The following is a 16,869-nucleotide window of genomic DNA, read 5'->3' as shown; positions in this document are numbered from 1 at the left end:
TCATAGATGATTTATGTTTAAAATTGAATTGATATTTTTTACTTTTGTGATAAATTTTAAGCTCTTAGTTCTATGCTAGGTGAACCTTTTACTTTAGGCTTATTATACCAACACTTACTACACTTAAAAGGTTTCACAATACCCCCTTGGGCTAATGAATAAATCTGGATTTTGAAAAATCAACCATTATGTGATGTGACACACCACAGATTTCATATTCCCAGTGAGACAGTGGTAAGTTTACAGACTAACATTAAAATTTGAGGTTCAGTTCCCTATGTTAACCCTATATGGTTTTGTTCTAAAAAAAAAAAATTTGCATTATAAATAACAGTGATTTCTATGACCACATGCCCTTAAATTGCTTTAAAAATCAAATGTATAGTATAAATTAAACAGAAATACAACTGCATATGATATGCTCAGTGTTAAATTTAGGAATTAAGATCAAATTTGAACAGGTATTGTTGAGTGCATTCTAAAAACATAGCTTTACATTTTTTTTCTGTTATCTAATAAAAGATATAACAAATTAACAACATTTTCAAGGGGGCCACTTGTTTGGTCCACCCAACATTCTTTTTTTATAGCTAAGCACCCCTTCCCAACAAAAACTATTGAACAATTTTTTTTTGTTTTAATAGAATGAATATTTATTATTAAAACTGACAGTACATTACAGTTCACACATGATTCACAAACAAGAGATACGACTTATGTGATGATAAAAACCTGAAATGAATAATGCTTGGAATGAAGACCTTCACATTCTGTTATTAAAAAATTTGTTTTCTTTAATCATTTAATCTAAGTATAATAAGTTTTTTTAAAAAAACTAAATGTTTCCCCTCAGGTTACTACAAATGATCACATTTAAGGGTACTGTGCAAATGGCATGGATATTTTTTGCCAGATTCATATTTTGCTCACCTTTTTAAAATCCTTTTTATGTGTAGTTCTAAAAATTAATGTAATTTTTCATGGAGAATATAAAATTCAAGCAGTGATATACGTGTGTGTCTATATACATATATCAACTTTTACAGTACATTTTTACCAGCCACCAGTGGAAAACACAAAACTTCCAAACAATTTATACTAAATACTTCCAGCATAAATATAAAATTGCATCTATAAATCGATATCCTTGTAAATAACTAACTTCCCTCAAGAATATTAAATGAACCAATGTTTCCAGTCTTTTCAAGCTTGTGTAACAGTGACATAGGCTTTGTAATTAGGAGAATAAAAATTAAAAACTAGATCCTGGATATTAATAGAACCTTATCAAATTGTAACACAGATGAAGCTACAGGAGACAAAAACAGAAAACATAATTTCCTTTTAATATTTAAGACAAAAATCACCAATACATCATCTATTTAACATTTTCTAATCAGACTAGATTTTACTTCCAAGTAGTGGATATGTTTTCCATAAGTGTGCTTTCACTATCAGTTACTACAAAATACAAAGATATGAAATGAACATTTATCAGTACTCAGGGTAGATAATAGATGCTAAAACTATTTCCTTTTTCACAAATTTAAGCTACTCATTTGCCAAATCAAAGTTTTATTTTATCGCATATTTTATAAACTATGTTGAAAGTACAAAAACATACTTCACACACACAAAGGAAAATTAAAACACTGAAAAATCTGACCTAATTCTTGTGGGAAAATGCTGAAAACATTATATTTTAATTTTCTCTTAATATACAAGAAAATCTATAACATGACTACAATGAATTAATATCTGTGACACTTGTAATAATGTTGTTTGTCTCTCTCACAGGTATAGTTGTATTTATCATTGAAATGATTTGTTCATTTCACACATACAAATCCTATAGTTGTTTCTTGGTACCAATGAAAAATACTGTGCATAGCAAAGGACTTCTTATGTTAGTAGCACTGTATTACAATTCAAATACTATTTTGTGTTTAAATAATATAATTATAGTAAATAAGATAAAAAATTATTTATAACAATAACAAACTAAACTATTTAAGTTTATAAAAAAACAAAGTTTTAAACTTCACAAATCTACTTATTAGAACGTGTCTAATGATGAAACTGATAAAACATCAGAATGTGAATACAAGGAAACTAACCCGAGATATCCCAATATATTCATGTGTTGTTAGCAAACTTAAAAATATGCCAGAAAATGTTTTCATTATTCACAAAACCATAGCCTAATAACATTTTCAGGATTTTTTTAAATATTAAAATATATTTAGAACATCTTAGAAGTAACATAAAATTTGTTTTTAGCAGTGGTTGCACATTTACAGTTTTGTCTTTAGCAAACAATTTCTACACTTGATGAAGGTAGAACTATTATCAAGTACACTTGTCTTCCACTTTGCATTCTTCTAAATACAATGAAAATCAGGTGTGTGAACTAATGTACACAATTGCCGAAATTTTGGTACTTTCAAGTTTAGAGATACGTATCACAATTCTACTTGGAAACACAATGAAGTGTTTTATTTTGCAAGTAATCTTGCCTAGAATATTATAACTTTTAAAAGTGACTTTATCAAATTACACCAGTTACAAAAGCAAGAAATGTAAAATAAACACAGAATTCAAACGTTCTCATGTTAAGCAGTATAAAAACTACCATTTACGAGGCTGGTTCTGGGTAACAAAGTAACCTTACCAATATTAAAACTACAATTTGAGGGGCTGTGATAACAAAGTTTCACAGTTTCTCAACTTAAAAGGTTCAATTGGAATTAATTTTATTGAGCTATAAATTAACACAAATGAATTCATATGCTCAACGAGCATACTTTCAAATGAACATCAAATTTAATATTTTAATTAGAAAAAAAATGTTGGTAGAGTCTACTGATGACCCTGAACAAAACTATTAAAAATCTAAGAGATTCTAACAAAATATTGGTGTCAATATGCAAAGAGTATGTTTTTAATTAAATGAAATTGGTAAAGTTCACTATAGAAAAATAATTTCCCATCTATTTAACATGTTTAAAGTCTCATTTTGGTTAAATCTACAACAAAGATTGTTTGCCTATGAATAAGATATACTTGTGTAAATCTGTGAATCACAATGTCTACAAGATATGCATGCAGAACTGCAATTTGAATGCCAATAACAGAACAGAAAATGTTGGGATTAAGGAAATATAAGTCAGGAGATTCCAGAATATGTCTTATGATATGCAAGCTTCATGTCTGATTGACTGGCTTATTTCAGTTGTTCTGTGGTCATAAAGAACCACAAAATTTACAAGATAAATTATATCATTCTGAATCTGTTTATATAGATGTGAATCTTAAAATCCACATCAATTAGGAAAATGTAGAAACTTCCAACAAGCAATAAATAAACTGAAACTATTTTAATACATAATAGGCTGATTACCTTAACTTAATTTGTCAAAGTGCATTCTTAACAGTTTGGCCTCCATATGCAGCACAGCCTTCAAGATATTTATATCATTATGTGTATTTGTTAGCTATACATTAAATAACAAGCAATACTGACCAAATAGCAAACAATTGACAGCTTCAAAAGCAATGATTAACTGGATATTTGAGTTGGAATTTGGTACATTAATAGACATAAAACCTTGAACAATAGGAAGCTGTACCTATTGGCTTTCTAACTACTTTATTAGTTTTAACTTGATATAATACTTACTGTGGCTGATATCATTGTATCAAAGTAACAACACTTATACATTCACATTTGTTTACATCAAATAAAACCATTACCTTCGTAATCCTCTTCTAAATATAAAATAAAGGAAAACAATGTAAAAATAAAACAGCTCAAACAAAATAAGGAAAGAAGATAACATAAAGGACGACCATCTTCCACCATACTTTTATGTGGTTTCAGTAAAACATCATTTAACTAATATCTTTCTTATCATTTTTAGGACAATGAGATTCATTTCAGATTATCATTTCCCATTATTCATTGATACATAGTTGTAACATTTCTGTATGAAAACATTTATAAAAGCAAGATATACTGCCTCTAAAAACAAATATCACTGAATAAAGTTAATATAAAAATAACACATATAACATTCAGTACCTCCTTTAAAGTAAAATCAACTAAATTTAGGAAAAATTCAACCTATGTTTAATATGTGTGCATGATTTATGTAACATAATTCTTAATTTTAATGGGAATTTTAAGACTGTGTGACTTACAGCTATTCTTAAGAGCAGAAGTACTGCATACATTTTATAAACACAAAATAATTCTATAACTCGGTGTTTTCCAATCTGTGGAAGTGCATCCTCCTTGGTAGCACTTACTGGTGGCTGGAGGGAGGTAGGGGAAATGGCCTTTAGCAGGAAAGTCCAAAAATAATAACAGAAGAAACTAAAGAGTTGGAGATTGCTATAACTTAACAAAATTATAACTTTGATTTCAAAGCCTTCTCACCTTCATGATGAATTTACTCACCCTTTACAAACATTTTTTCATTTTAAAAAATTATTAAAAACAAGTAAATAAAATGTTAATTTTGCTATAATTACTTGCAAAAATTATTTTAATGTGAATTATTAGTGCAACAGAAACTTTGATGAGTTAAGTTTGCAAAACACTGCCATAACTCAAAGGCAGGTTGCAATGCTAAATCTTTAAGCTTTAATAATTAAAATTTATTATATCTAAATTTTATCAAATAAAAAAATAAAATCTAAAAAAGATACAAATAATAAAACTAATATTAGCAAGTAATATTTGTGGAACTTTTTATATTTTTTTACTTTGTAATTTCTTAAAAACATTTCAGCCAACCAACTAAAAATACTAAGGTAAGAAATAAAATAAAAGTTGTAATTTAGCATACTAAATGTAAAATCTGTAGTTCTAAACTTTCACTCATGTTAATTTTTACATATTTTTCAAGTTCTTCTTGTCTTTGTTTACAATGACAATTATGCTCTGAGATAAATTTAAAAAAAGAAAAATTAAAATTGTGCCACTGTCAATCAGAAATATCAGATGCACCTCTAGAAAATTACAAGGAGAAAAAAGTGAATTTAGTGTTATAGACATAAAAACGGCTGGTTTATGGTTGAGGAGCGAACAATGTTTCGACCTTTTTCAGTCATTGTCAGGTTCACAAAGAAAGAAGATAATCAAACATTTAAGCATGCCCTCTACATTCCTATACTCAGTTACACAACCCCCTTCAAACATGAGATCAGCTATCGGTCAGTTACCTCTTTCTTTCTTTGTGAGCTTGACGATGACCACTCTACAAGTGGGTTTTCTTGTCATCACTGATTATGATTTTAGTTCTCTTTTGTTCTTTTAGTTTTACAATTTAAAAATGTGCAAAAAATTCAGTAGTTAACAATGCTTGGAACTGCAGACTATAGCAATTTCTTCTGGATTTCAAAAATACCAAACTTCAATATTCATATTAAATGACAGATTTTCTTAACTTATGAAATGAAGAACTGAATACATTTTGGCACTTAAATAGGTGAAATTACATCTCTAAAAAATGTTTAATGTGTTAGAAAATAATAACTAACCACTTGTTAATAAAAAATTATATTACAACGCAGCAATAAGATACCAATACAACACTTGAATGATGAAACACACACAACTTTCATAACAATACATGTAAGTGCTGAGCACATTCTATGGTCAAAACAGCCAGATTTACAAGTTGTTTTCTTAAACAATCCAATTACAAGAAATGATTATGTGGGCTTGGAAACATTTTGAACACCTAAATCTGTTACACTTATGAACAGACTTCTGAGATTTACTTACAGACTAATGGTTATTCAGATATTTGTTTTTTAAAAGAGCATTCTATTTGCACCACAGAATAATATATAAAACATTCCTTGCATTGGGACTGGTGTCAACCATAGTAAAGGTTCTATGCCACAACCATGAACACACAAGAATAATTAGTTGTTGCTTTTTTAAGTTTCATTCAGTACTTAACAACCAAGTCTATTAAATCTTAGATGTTGTTAAACATCCCAATAAAAGACGAAAACAATAACCTTATAGTAAAAGCCATAAACTTTCCTTAGAACAAAATATATATATATTTATACATAGAAAAAACTAACTAAATTGTAAAATGTAAAGTAGCAAGATTCAAAAGTTAAAGGTGGTTAAACTCAAACATGTGAGACTCTAGAGAAATGTTTTATGGATCTTCCACAATTAATTAAAAAAAAGAAAAATCCTTGGAATTAAAGAGTGGAGCTTAGATGTTCCATTAACTTAATTTTATCTTCATATACATATATTTCAAAATCTTACAAATCCCTTTTTTTCCCTGGCAATGAAGCTGCTTGTTTGTAAAACAGAGCTATGTGATAAAATATTTATCAGTTTTCACTTGAAGGTGGTTCATTTTCTCCCATAGACACATCTGTCTGTGGATTGATTCCTTTTTCTTTCTGTTCTTCATTCTCTTTATTGTTCACTTTTGTTGTTTCCTGTTCTTTCATGTCATTGCTATCTTCTTTAATATCTTCTTTTTCATCCTTTTGATCAAGGTCCTCACTTGATGACCTTCTTTCTTCTTTTCGTGGCCTTCCTCTTCGTCCTCGTCTAGTTGCTTCCTACATAATCCAATAATACAGGAAAACACAATACTTTTAACCAGCTCAACTGGTTTCCAAAATATACAATTTTAACAGAATACATAATTAAAAAAAATAATTATGTACATGAAATAAACCAAGTATAACTAATTTCTTTTTAAGTCATCACATAAAAACATTAGTTAGAAAATTTTCCTGAACTGTTAAATCTTTATATTACAGAAGGTAAATTGGTGACACATTTGTGATGTCCAAAAACAGATCAGATGTTCATGATGTTCAAAATTATTTGAATAGTTAGCATAGTAATATTAAATTTATAATTAAAGAATAAACTGTAAAAACTAAGATAGTTAACTTATGAAAAGTTTTGCAAAGAAATACAATCATACAGTTTTCGACATCTTGATCAAATTCAAAGTTTTTTTTTATTGTCAAGTTTCTTTTTTACTCCAGTTAACCTGTAAAATGACAACTGTACAAGAAAAAACTCAATACAATGGATTGGTCAGTGAGCTAATTCCATGCCTCTGCATTTGTGAGACATCACTCCACTAGACTTACTTCTTTGGTGATATTTTAAGGGCATCATGCATCACAGACCTACAGCAAACATCAAGGATCTAAAAACATACATTTTATTTCCCAAATATATATTTTTCTGTAACCAAATATGCTATCTAACACTCTTTTCTATGTATATAATGCCTTACTTACTATTTTTCTTAATTTCAGTTTCAATAAGCTGTTTCTACTCTGCTTGAAGATGTGTACTCTTATATTGTGTTTATCCTTTCAGTTTCTCAAATATTTGTAAAAAAAAAAGAAAAAAAAGAAAGAAAGAAAAAGTGCATAGTGCATTAAAAATTTGTGCATAATTCCTAAGAATCACATTGTGGTAACTTGTATCCACTAGCTGCAAATACTTGAGAAGTAAAAGAAATTTAAAATATTTATCAAGAGAAAAATCTAATCAATTTGATCCATTTAGTATTTTTCTCTGATACTTCTGTGCTATATGTATAAATAGTAGTCAAGACATTGGCTCAAAAGTTAAAACTGAGAGTAAAATAAGAAAAGTAAAAAGCAATAAAAGGGAAAAATGCATACTATTCTAACCTGTCTTGGGGTTCTCTTTAGAGAAGGTGCAGGAATGGGATCTCCTCGAGTCTGAGATCTGGTACGCCTCTTTTGTGACTCTGCTGCTTCATCAGCATATCCCAGCTCTTTAAGCAAAGCTTCTCCTAGATTAAAATCCAAGTAACATTTTAAATACAAATTTTTTCACCATATTTAAAGATACAAAGTTTTAGTAAAGTACTTGTACAAACACAACCACTAGAAAACATTTACTACAACCAAAATATAAGAACAGCATGAACTCAACTGAATGTGCAGCTTAATTAAAATATTGATTTATTTTATATTAATTTAACATTATACAAGATGGAATTTATTTTTTAACTTCAATACCTTCCTTGGCAGTTTTGGCCATAGTGCTTAGTCTTTTCATTGCTGCTTTGCTACTGTCTCTCACAGCCCTAGTACCAGACCTTGTTTCTTCAAGATCTTCCTGACCAAGGTACTCTTTAGCTGCCTGCAAAATTCAGTTTTAAAATGCACAACTAAAAAAAGTGGAAATGTTTTGTAATCTTGTGGATATACACTAAACAGACTGATAAGAAACAACCCAATAAAATGAATAAATGTACCAAACTTTTCCTCATGATATGTTACAAAGTTCCACTTCTCTGTTATTTTAGTATCTTGCTTTAAAAGACTTCACAAAAGACTTTGGTATTACATATTTAAAAAGTTAACATTTTCCTAAACTGAAAATGTACTTCCAATAATACTCACCTCTGCATACACTTATAACTTTTGCTCTACCTGCTGGGTTTCTTCTTTGCCCATCTAAGCATTAGTTTGATTATTTTCTTGTTTGCTCCAGTCTTTCATACCCTACTCAAATGTCCTTTGTAATATTTGCCTTGTGATACTCTCCACCTATCACAATGCATCATTCATCTTGGTGTTTTAAAAAAGGACCCCATCTTTTAACACTTTTTGAGACTGACACCATCCCAATCTCTAACACTGGATCTTTGTGGGGAGGAAGAATGGGAAAGGAAAAGTAGCAACAGAAGTATTACTGAAAATATATTTTCAAAATAGGAAAATGTTAACTTCCAAAACATACCTCAGTTGAAACTTATAGCTAGAATACCATATTGAAAGGTAAAGGTGCCAGTGAGGGCTTTATCCACATAGAAAGCATCTGTATAAACCCTTGATAAGATTGGTATCTGAAGGGGGAACCACACTACATCCAGAACAGGTATGCTCTTCACTGTGAACTTAGTCCTTCTATTAAGAGTGAAACTGTACATGAGTTATCATCACTATAGGTCAGCACTAACCAGATAGCCTATGTTCCACTACTCAGTGTAGAAATTAAGGGGTCTTGGTCCCTATATTTCACACTGGTGGCTAAGGCAATTGGACCACAACATTACAACCTATAGCCATAAAGTTGTGTGTTCCAAACCACTGGAATCACACAAGCAGGTAAGCAAAACCAAAGTGAACAAACCTTCTCCTCCAGGTGAAGAAGCCCAAAATGCAACACACTAGGTGTGGAATAAGATCATGTTTGTCTTACTCAACCAAAGGAATAGAATTCATTTGTATGTGGAATTATGAACACTCATCCCCACTCCACAACCAAGTGGGCAAGGTACATACCACTAGCCCTCAGAATTATGCAGAAGACATGGAACAACTGTGCTCAACCAAGAACCCAAAATGGGATCACTTCATGATCAGAATTATGACATGATTATGGACCCCTTTCCATGAACAATGTACTGAACCAATATTCATCAAAGAGAATGGCCATGCACTTGGATAGTCAAGCATCATATCTGAACCAGTATTAAAACTAGGCTCCTTCATAGGATGTTGCCTCTCCTACCAACATCTTGGAAAAAAATATCCAGGGACCAGGTTATAATGGCCCTCAAATTCACCCTCTTCTCAGAGAGTGGAGGAATTCACCCTTAATTCTCTGTAGGAACTCTGTCTACCACCCCAATGACTATAAACTGGGTGTTGTAAGGACTCCCTAGTTCTACTAACAGAATCTGGGTGGTAATGTATGTTAGGGAGCCCTGAGGAACAGTGCTCTGAAAACAGTGCAATAGGTGAACCAAGTTTACTAAATTTTCAAATGCAAACCAGCCCCAATGTATTCAAACCAATGATCAGCAGGGACAGACAGAATCCCATTTAGTTTAGTAGAGAATATCCAAAGGTCACATGAATGTGTGCCCCCTTGGTGAGAAATGTAAGATACCACCTCAGAATTGCTGATGGAATGACTATGATTATTTTTTCCTTCAACAGAGCTAGACTCTGAGCCCCTGGCAGTTGGATGGTAAGAAGTTCTAAAATACTAATGTGGATGCTAGATTAATTGTTCATCCATAGATGGAATTCCTAACAGTTAATATATACATCCTGAAGTAATGCATTTATGAAAAGACGAATCTCAGAATGAGAGAGTAATAAAGGATCATCTATTGTAGTGTTGTTCTAATCCAACCATCACTCGAGATCTAAAATTTGCTCCTGAATAGGGAGCCTTGATGATCCAGTGGATCGAATATGTGCTCGTTTTTTTTTCTGTAAATTATAGATAATGTTTGTACACTGATTAAAATTCATGGATAGTTTTATCTTCACAAAATTAGGTATTAGTTTTTCTTCTGGCACTGTTGGATGAAATAATTGCCATATCTTTTATTAATAATTTGTTTGGTTTAAATTTCTTAATTTTGTTAGGATCACACAAGCATGTACAGTTAGCAATGGCATAATGTAGGTAAGTTCTGGCATAATGGAATTTAAACAGATAACACAGTACACAAAGAAACACTACAGACCTACATTTTTCATACAATTGCCATGGTGAAGTAGTTTGTGATGACAAGAAACCCACTTGCAATAAAAATGTATTTTCATGAAGGCTGACCTGAAGATGACCTAAGAAGGTCGAAATGTTATTCTATACTTTATTTTAATTAAAATTTTACTACTCACATTGTCATTACAAATATGTGCTTATTCCAAAGGAATTAAGAGATATGAGAGATGCCCACATCCCAAAAAAGAGAGAGGCATCCATGCAAATGCAAAAGGAGACATGAGTAATAATCTGACTGCATGTTCTATAGCCTGAAGCCAGATGGAAGTCAACTTAAACCAAACTTAAAAGATAAACTTGAAAAAGACACCCCAAATGAATAATGTATTGAATCAGCAAGAGAAAAGATTTCTCAGCTCTGATAAGAAAGCCAGCCTTGGTATCTTTTGAAAGAAGTTGGATGTGCTGTTCTGGAAACTGACAAGAAGGAGCCAGAATTAAGTTAGTCATAAATATAATAGTGTAAGTGCAAGCCCAAGAATGAAGATAACAAGAAAAAGCTTGTACAACCCTGCAGAAGATATATAATGCAGATGCTAGGCCAAAAGGCAGAGCCCTGAACAGTAGAACTAGATCTATGTGCATTAAAACACAAGACAGCAGAAAGATGACTTTGCTATAGGAATGTGTAGACATATATTGACCACATCAAACTTGGTCATCCACATACCTGGTGAAGAATGCTTAGGTAGATTGAGACAAGAAAGAACAACAATTGGATGTCAGTCACCCATCTTTTCAAACACAACAAGAAAATGAGAATGCAATACTGGAAGAATGGGACTCTCTCTACTGCCCCTTGACCAATAACTCTCTGATAATGCTGGGACAAAGATTCACTCCCCACAGGTGGGAAGAATAATGGAGGTGGAGATGTGAAATAAATGACTAACATTGACTCCAGGAGTTGGAGTACTCAGGGATTTATGGTGGAGGAATTCCAGATGTCCAAAAATATTGTAACCTTGCTCCCACAGATCACAGCAGGACAGAGTAGCCCCCAAAACCATTGGCAATGGTCTGCCTGAGCTGAGGAGCCTTTAAGATAAGGACATTTATTCTGAGTACCAACAGATCAAGAAGCTGAAGATGGGGCTTGATATACATGACAAACAGTCATGATGTGACTTCTAACAGGAGCCAAAGAAAGTCAAGCAACTAACGACAACAAGGAAAGTGATATAAATAACTGGAATGCCTGCAAACATCAAAGGAGGAAGAAAAGGAACTTCATGTAATTCATGGATGATGGCAGCAGCTAAATGAACTCCCTCTAAAAAAGCATCTCTTCCAAATAAGTCCCAACAACATACAAGCCATGAAATCACAGGTGCAGAAACAGACAACATTATCAAGACAGAAGTCAGCAAAGGATCCAATTCTTTATCAAACTGGTGTAAATAATGTTGAGAGGCTTCTGATAAAATATAGAGGGAAGATAAATATCTAAGAACAGTAGCAAGGATCAGACAAATCCATCAAAAGTGTATTCTGTTCAAAGTTTTCACATTCTTCAGTCTGCAACCCTAAAAGAGAATCAAGTCTTTGGAAATTTATGTATATGTTGTCTTGGTGGTGGGAAGCCAAAGCACATTGTTCCAACAAACGTGGGGGACAAGGCATAGCCATCTTACCATATAACTGAGCAGTAAACCTCACAGTATAAACAGCAATATTAGGTGAAGAAGGAAAAATTGAACAGTTGCCTACAAACAATTCTGCCATCAAAATGGAATAGACTCAACAGGAACCAGGGAACCTGATTGATTAAGTGAAATAAAAAAAAGAGAAAGGGAACAGAAGGTGGCTGATCCAAACTGGCCTCTTGAGAAGCCAATCTAGTACAAAAAGGCACCAGAAAAATCTACTCTAAATTCTCTCTAGAATGCTCTTGATTACTGGCAAACACAGCCTCAAAATCCTCCAAAGAGACACACCTGGGTCTAATACATTTCACAACAAATCAGATCATGGACAGCCTCAAACGAAAGTGACCCTCCCACTACTGTTGAGAGGTGGAAGAGGGGAGTTCTGATTAATCACTGAGCTGGAAACAGTAACACAAGAATTTGTGCCTAAAGTTGCATGTCATATAAACAAGAGTATATTTTTTTAAAATTATTAAGTATAAGTAACTAAATAACAAGAAAACTGCAACCAAGAACATTAATTATTTCAGCATTTCCTTAGTGAAACTTGTGTCTAAATGCTTTGTTGAGAACAAGTGATAAAATTATCTGAATGAGGTAGTTATATACAGTACCAGAATAGAGGATGCATTGAAACAGGTGAAAAGCAATATGATACAAACATCACCATGGGAAAATTAGTGGAGTATAAAAGACTGGAAGAAGTGAGAAAAAATCATACCAATGCTCAGATCAGCAAAAAAAGTAACCCTGGGGGTCAATCAATAGCTCTACATGTTAGTGGAGATATGTATGTTTTGCAAGACAAAATTCTTCATTAAGTAACTTCAGTTAATTCTAGTGAAGTAATTACATTTACTTTTAATGAAATATAGAACATCCATATTCCATCATTTATTACCATATATTTAAAAAATCACATGAAATAATAATAATAATAATCCTAATTTACAGTAAAACCTAGATGTTAAGACTTGTAAGTTGTTTAGTGTGGATTTCTAAAAAGAAATTATAACTAAACTAAATTTTTATTTTGAGATATATAACTGATATATACACACACACATACCTTTGCTGTTTCTACAAATATGTTGTCTTTTGCAAGTTTTACTTTCTTCAGTGCTGGTTCCTCTGTAGCATTGCATCCAACTACATTTTCTCCAACTCCAAGATGGTTGCTTTTCTTATTTATATCTTTTATAGGGTTTTCAATGTCCTGATAAAAATAGTAATAATAATAATAATTCAATTTAAAAAACATTTTTGTTATGTTTTAGCTTTTAGTTGAAACTGTGGATCCATGTATATGAAACAGTTTAATTACAAAATTTTATCTTTACAAATTATTTCTTAAATAATAACAGTAAAGTATATTGAAAAACTTGTACTTCTTTTTTAGCAAAAATGCAAGTTTGTAGGTAATTAAATTGAATATTATTCATGATTAATTATTAAAAATCTTATATTCACACATTTTGCCACAGTTGCATGCTACTCACACATATTTGTTATCCTCCTCATTTATCTACCTAAGAGTGTTGCTTATCACTGGCTTTGGGGCAACTCCCACTTAATTTAATGTGTTTTTAATGTGAACTGCACTGTTGCATATCATCACATGACAAAATCCCTCCATTAATAGGAGGGAAACACAACCTTCATGTGAAGTAACTCCCCCTATGTATTTTCACTCATGATAACTTCATTCTTTGATGGGACAAGCCAAACAATGCACACCAAAAGTATGGAAGACATAAGGAGTGCAGAGGTATTTATCAGAAATACATTTTCAGGTAAGGAAAAATGTTAACTTCTAAGACTATAATTTACCTCTCATACACATTAGTTAGGACCCTAAACTGAAATGGTTAAGGAGCCATTGCAAAATTTTACCTAAATGAGTTCCCTTGAGAACACTGTAGGAGACCACATCTTGTCTCAGCCAGTGTAAACTCTTTGCCTTTAATTGGGGGAAGGAGAATGTGCCCGATGTATCACAGAATGGTTTGTTTTGAATTTCGCACAAAGCTACGCAAGGGCTATTTGCATTAGCCATCCCTAATTTAGCAATGTAAGACCAGAGAGAAGGCAACTAGTTATCACTACCCACTGCCAATTATTGACCTACTCTTTTAACAACAAAGAGTGGGATTGACCATAACATTATAACATCCCCATGGCTGAAAGGGCGAGCATGTTTTATGTGATGGAGATTTGAACCTGCGACCCTCAGATTACATGTCGAACACCTTAACCCACCTGGCCATGCCAGGGTGATGTGTTACAGAAACAGGAGAAATGGCAATATGACCATCCATGCCTTGCATACAAGCAACTGGTGAATCAGTGGTTTAGTGTGGTTGGGACATGTTCAGACTGTACCTTACGTGCTCATCTCAATTCTACTGTATAGACACTAGCTGCAGGAAAGGGGCAGATTAGTTATACATTATGGTTATGTTGTGTTCTCATTTCATTTCTACTACACAGATTTAGGCTACAACAGTAGTTCTGGGTCACATTTGTATACTGTTTGCTCACCTCAACTCAACAGGTTATGGCTGCAGAAGGAGGACACAAATGCTATGACTACTCTTTAAAGGGGTAACTTCCACTTCACTGACAGTGTCAGTACTGCCCAATTTCTTACTGTATTCTGCCTTATCGGTGTGGATTCTCCATGGTCCACTATCCCTGTGACAAAGGTCTATAGTGCTCCATTCAATGACTGTTTGTTAGATTTTGAAATTTGCACAAAGCTACCCAAGGGCTATCTGCACTAGCCATCACTAATTCAGCAGTGCATGATTACAGGGAAGGCAGCTAGTCATCACCACCCACCATGAACTCTTGAGCTACTTTTTTACCAATGAATAGTGGGATTAACCATCACATTATAGTACCCCATAGGTGAAAGAGGTGAGCATGTTTGGTGTGACGGGCCACTCAATGAAGAAAGGGATGGGACACAATTTGCATTCGGAAGACAAAAAGAAGTGCCCAGATGTCCATCAGATCTCCAGCCAGAAAGGGATTTTACTAGAAACAATGAAATAGGTTACCATATAAATCTATTTTTAAAAGCCAGCAAGCATAAGTCAAATAAGTAGGCAGGTCACTTTCTTGGTATTGGGTTCTTCTGTGACAGTCCATGGAATAGATATAGTTTGTATCTGGCAGATGAATAAATATGTATAAAATAAGGATATCTTATGTGGTCTTGTAGAACACCTCATCTCACAGTGGACACTATAAGAGTCAGGGTAGATGGGCTGAACACACTTTTAACTATTCTGGCTCACTGAAAATTTTGGTAAATAAGCACACCCTTAGAGAAAACACCAGCCACTTGGCAGAATATTATGAAATTACAAAGGGTCTTTAAAAAAGAAATGGTATGTATTGTTCTCAAAGACAGTGAGGTGATTGAATAATGGCAACCAGTGAAAGCCAAAACCAATCAGATGGTGCAGATAACAAGAGAAGAATGTGCAGAGAGCTATTCACATGCCCACCTGCTGAGGATCTTGATCCAAAGTCAGTGAAGATGAGATACAAGAAATGAGAAAAGTGATGAATGAAATGTGAAATAGCCTGTGAGCATCCAAAACCAGAGATAAAGATACCAAACAGAGAATTCAACAACTATGTACCATAAGGGTAAAAGGTCAGGTCCATGGTCGAAAGAGCATCAATAGTAGGAATGGACAGTGACAAGAACTATAAAAGAGATAGGACTCTGATAAAGTGCACTAAACAGGTTGAACAGAACAAGAAACAAATATGGATATGAATGACCAAACAATTGTGAGCCAGAAGGAAAAGAGATTCGAGAAAAAGTATAATATCCCACCTAACTGATTGAAGTCTCAGGAAGGAAAGATTGGTATGAGGAGAGAAGTATGTAAAAACAATGGATAAATGTATGAAAAGCATCCAGAGCATAGATAACAAAATGATGGTAATTGCAGGCAAGAAGGAAAAAATAAATCTGAGGAGAAAGACAGTACAAAGACAAGAAGTCAACAGCTCAAATAAGGCATGAGCAAAAATGTGCAAATTTTCACTAAATTCTCAGCTAGGTATGGGGGTTGAGCAAGAAGGTCAGAGGAGAATTAAAAAACATAACAGAGAGAGTATTACAGGGGAACAATAACCCCACCTTGTGATACTGGGAAAGAGGAAATGCCATGAACAAAACCACCCAATAAACAGCATAGGCTGAAACAGAAAGACTATGAACTAATGACCAGGTAAAAAGGCAGAAAGGTGATGTAGGATGGTCAGAAAAAAGGTATGTTTGATGGATCAGTGATGATAGGCATGCCATATTCATTAACAGACAAACACTGTGTAAGTGGGTAACAGGAATGTGTCAAGAAGAATGCCACATAACTGAAAAGTCAGGTCCAGTGGGTGACGGATTGGAAAAATCTCACGTGTGAAGGAAGAGAGGAGATATTTCATGAAAAAATGGAATGTGTTAGATTGAAGCAAGAGAAAGAGGAAATTGAGTTGATCAAGGGATGAAGATGAATGATAAGTGAAGACAAAAGGGGACCAAGGATGAGCTAGCCAAAAGAGTGAAGGCCCTTGCAACACCAAATAATACAAAAAGAGCCAATATCAAATTGGAGGGAAGAGCAAGAA

At 33.1% G+C, this 16,869-nt stretch overlaps 1 protein-coding gene across 2 annotated transcripts in view; it reads right to left on the bottom strand.

The window, feature by feature from the left end:
- Positions 1 to 625: 625 nt before the first annotated feature.
- LOC143252268 (uncharacterized) overlaps positions 626 to 16,869 on the bottom strand; it is a 40,429-nt gene continuing 24,185 nt past the window's right edge. Inside the window, exons 2-5 of one of the 2 annotated variants that reach the window (XM_076504155.1) lie at positions 13,289 to 13,435; positions 8,059 to 8,182; positions 7,705 to 7,829; positions 626 to 6,603 (exon numbers count right to left, since the gene is read on the bottom strand). In XM_076504155.1, the coding sequence (XP_076360270.1) occupies positions 6,367 to 6,603; positions 7,705 to 7,829; positions 8,059 to 8,182; positions 13,289 to 13,435 (633 nt within the window). In that variant the 3' untranslated portion in view covers positions 626 to 6,366. Of the gene's footprint in view, positions 6,604 to 7,695; positions 7,830 to 8,058; positions 8,183 to 13,288; positions 13,436 to 16,869 lie in introns of both variants that reach the window. The other variant, XM_076504145.1, reaches the window with a different exon arrangement.

This window comes from Tachypleus tridentatus, chromosome 1, assembly GCF_004210375.1.
Source record: "Tachypleus tridentatus isolate NWPU-2018 chromosome 1, ASM421037v1, whole genome shotgun sequence".
Taxonomy (NCBI): Eukaryota; Metazoa; Arthropoda; class Merostomata; order Xiphosura; family Limulidae; genus Tachypleus; species Tachypleus tridentatus.
Note: the sequence above shows the minus strand (reverse complement) of the source record. Positions and strands in the feature narration are given on the sequence as shown.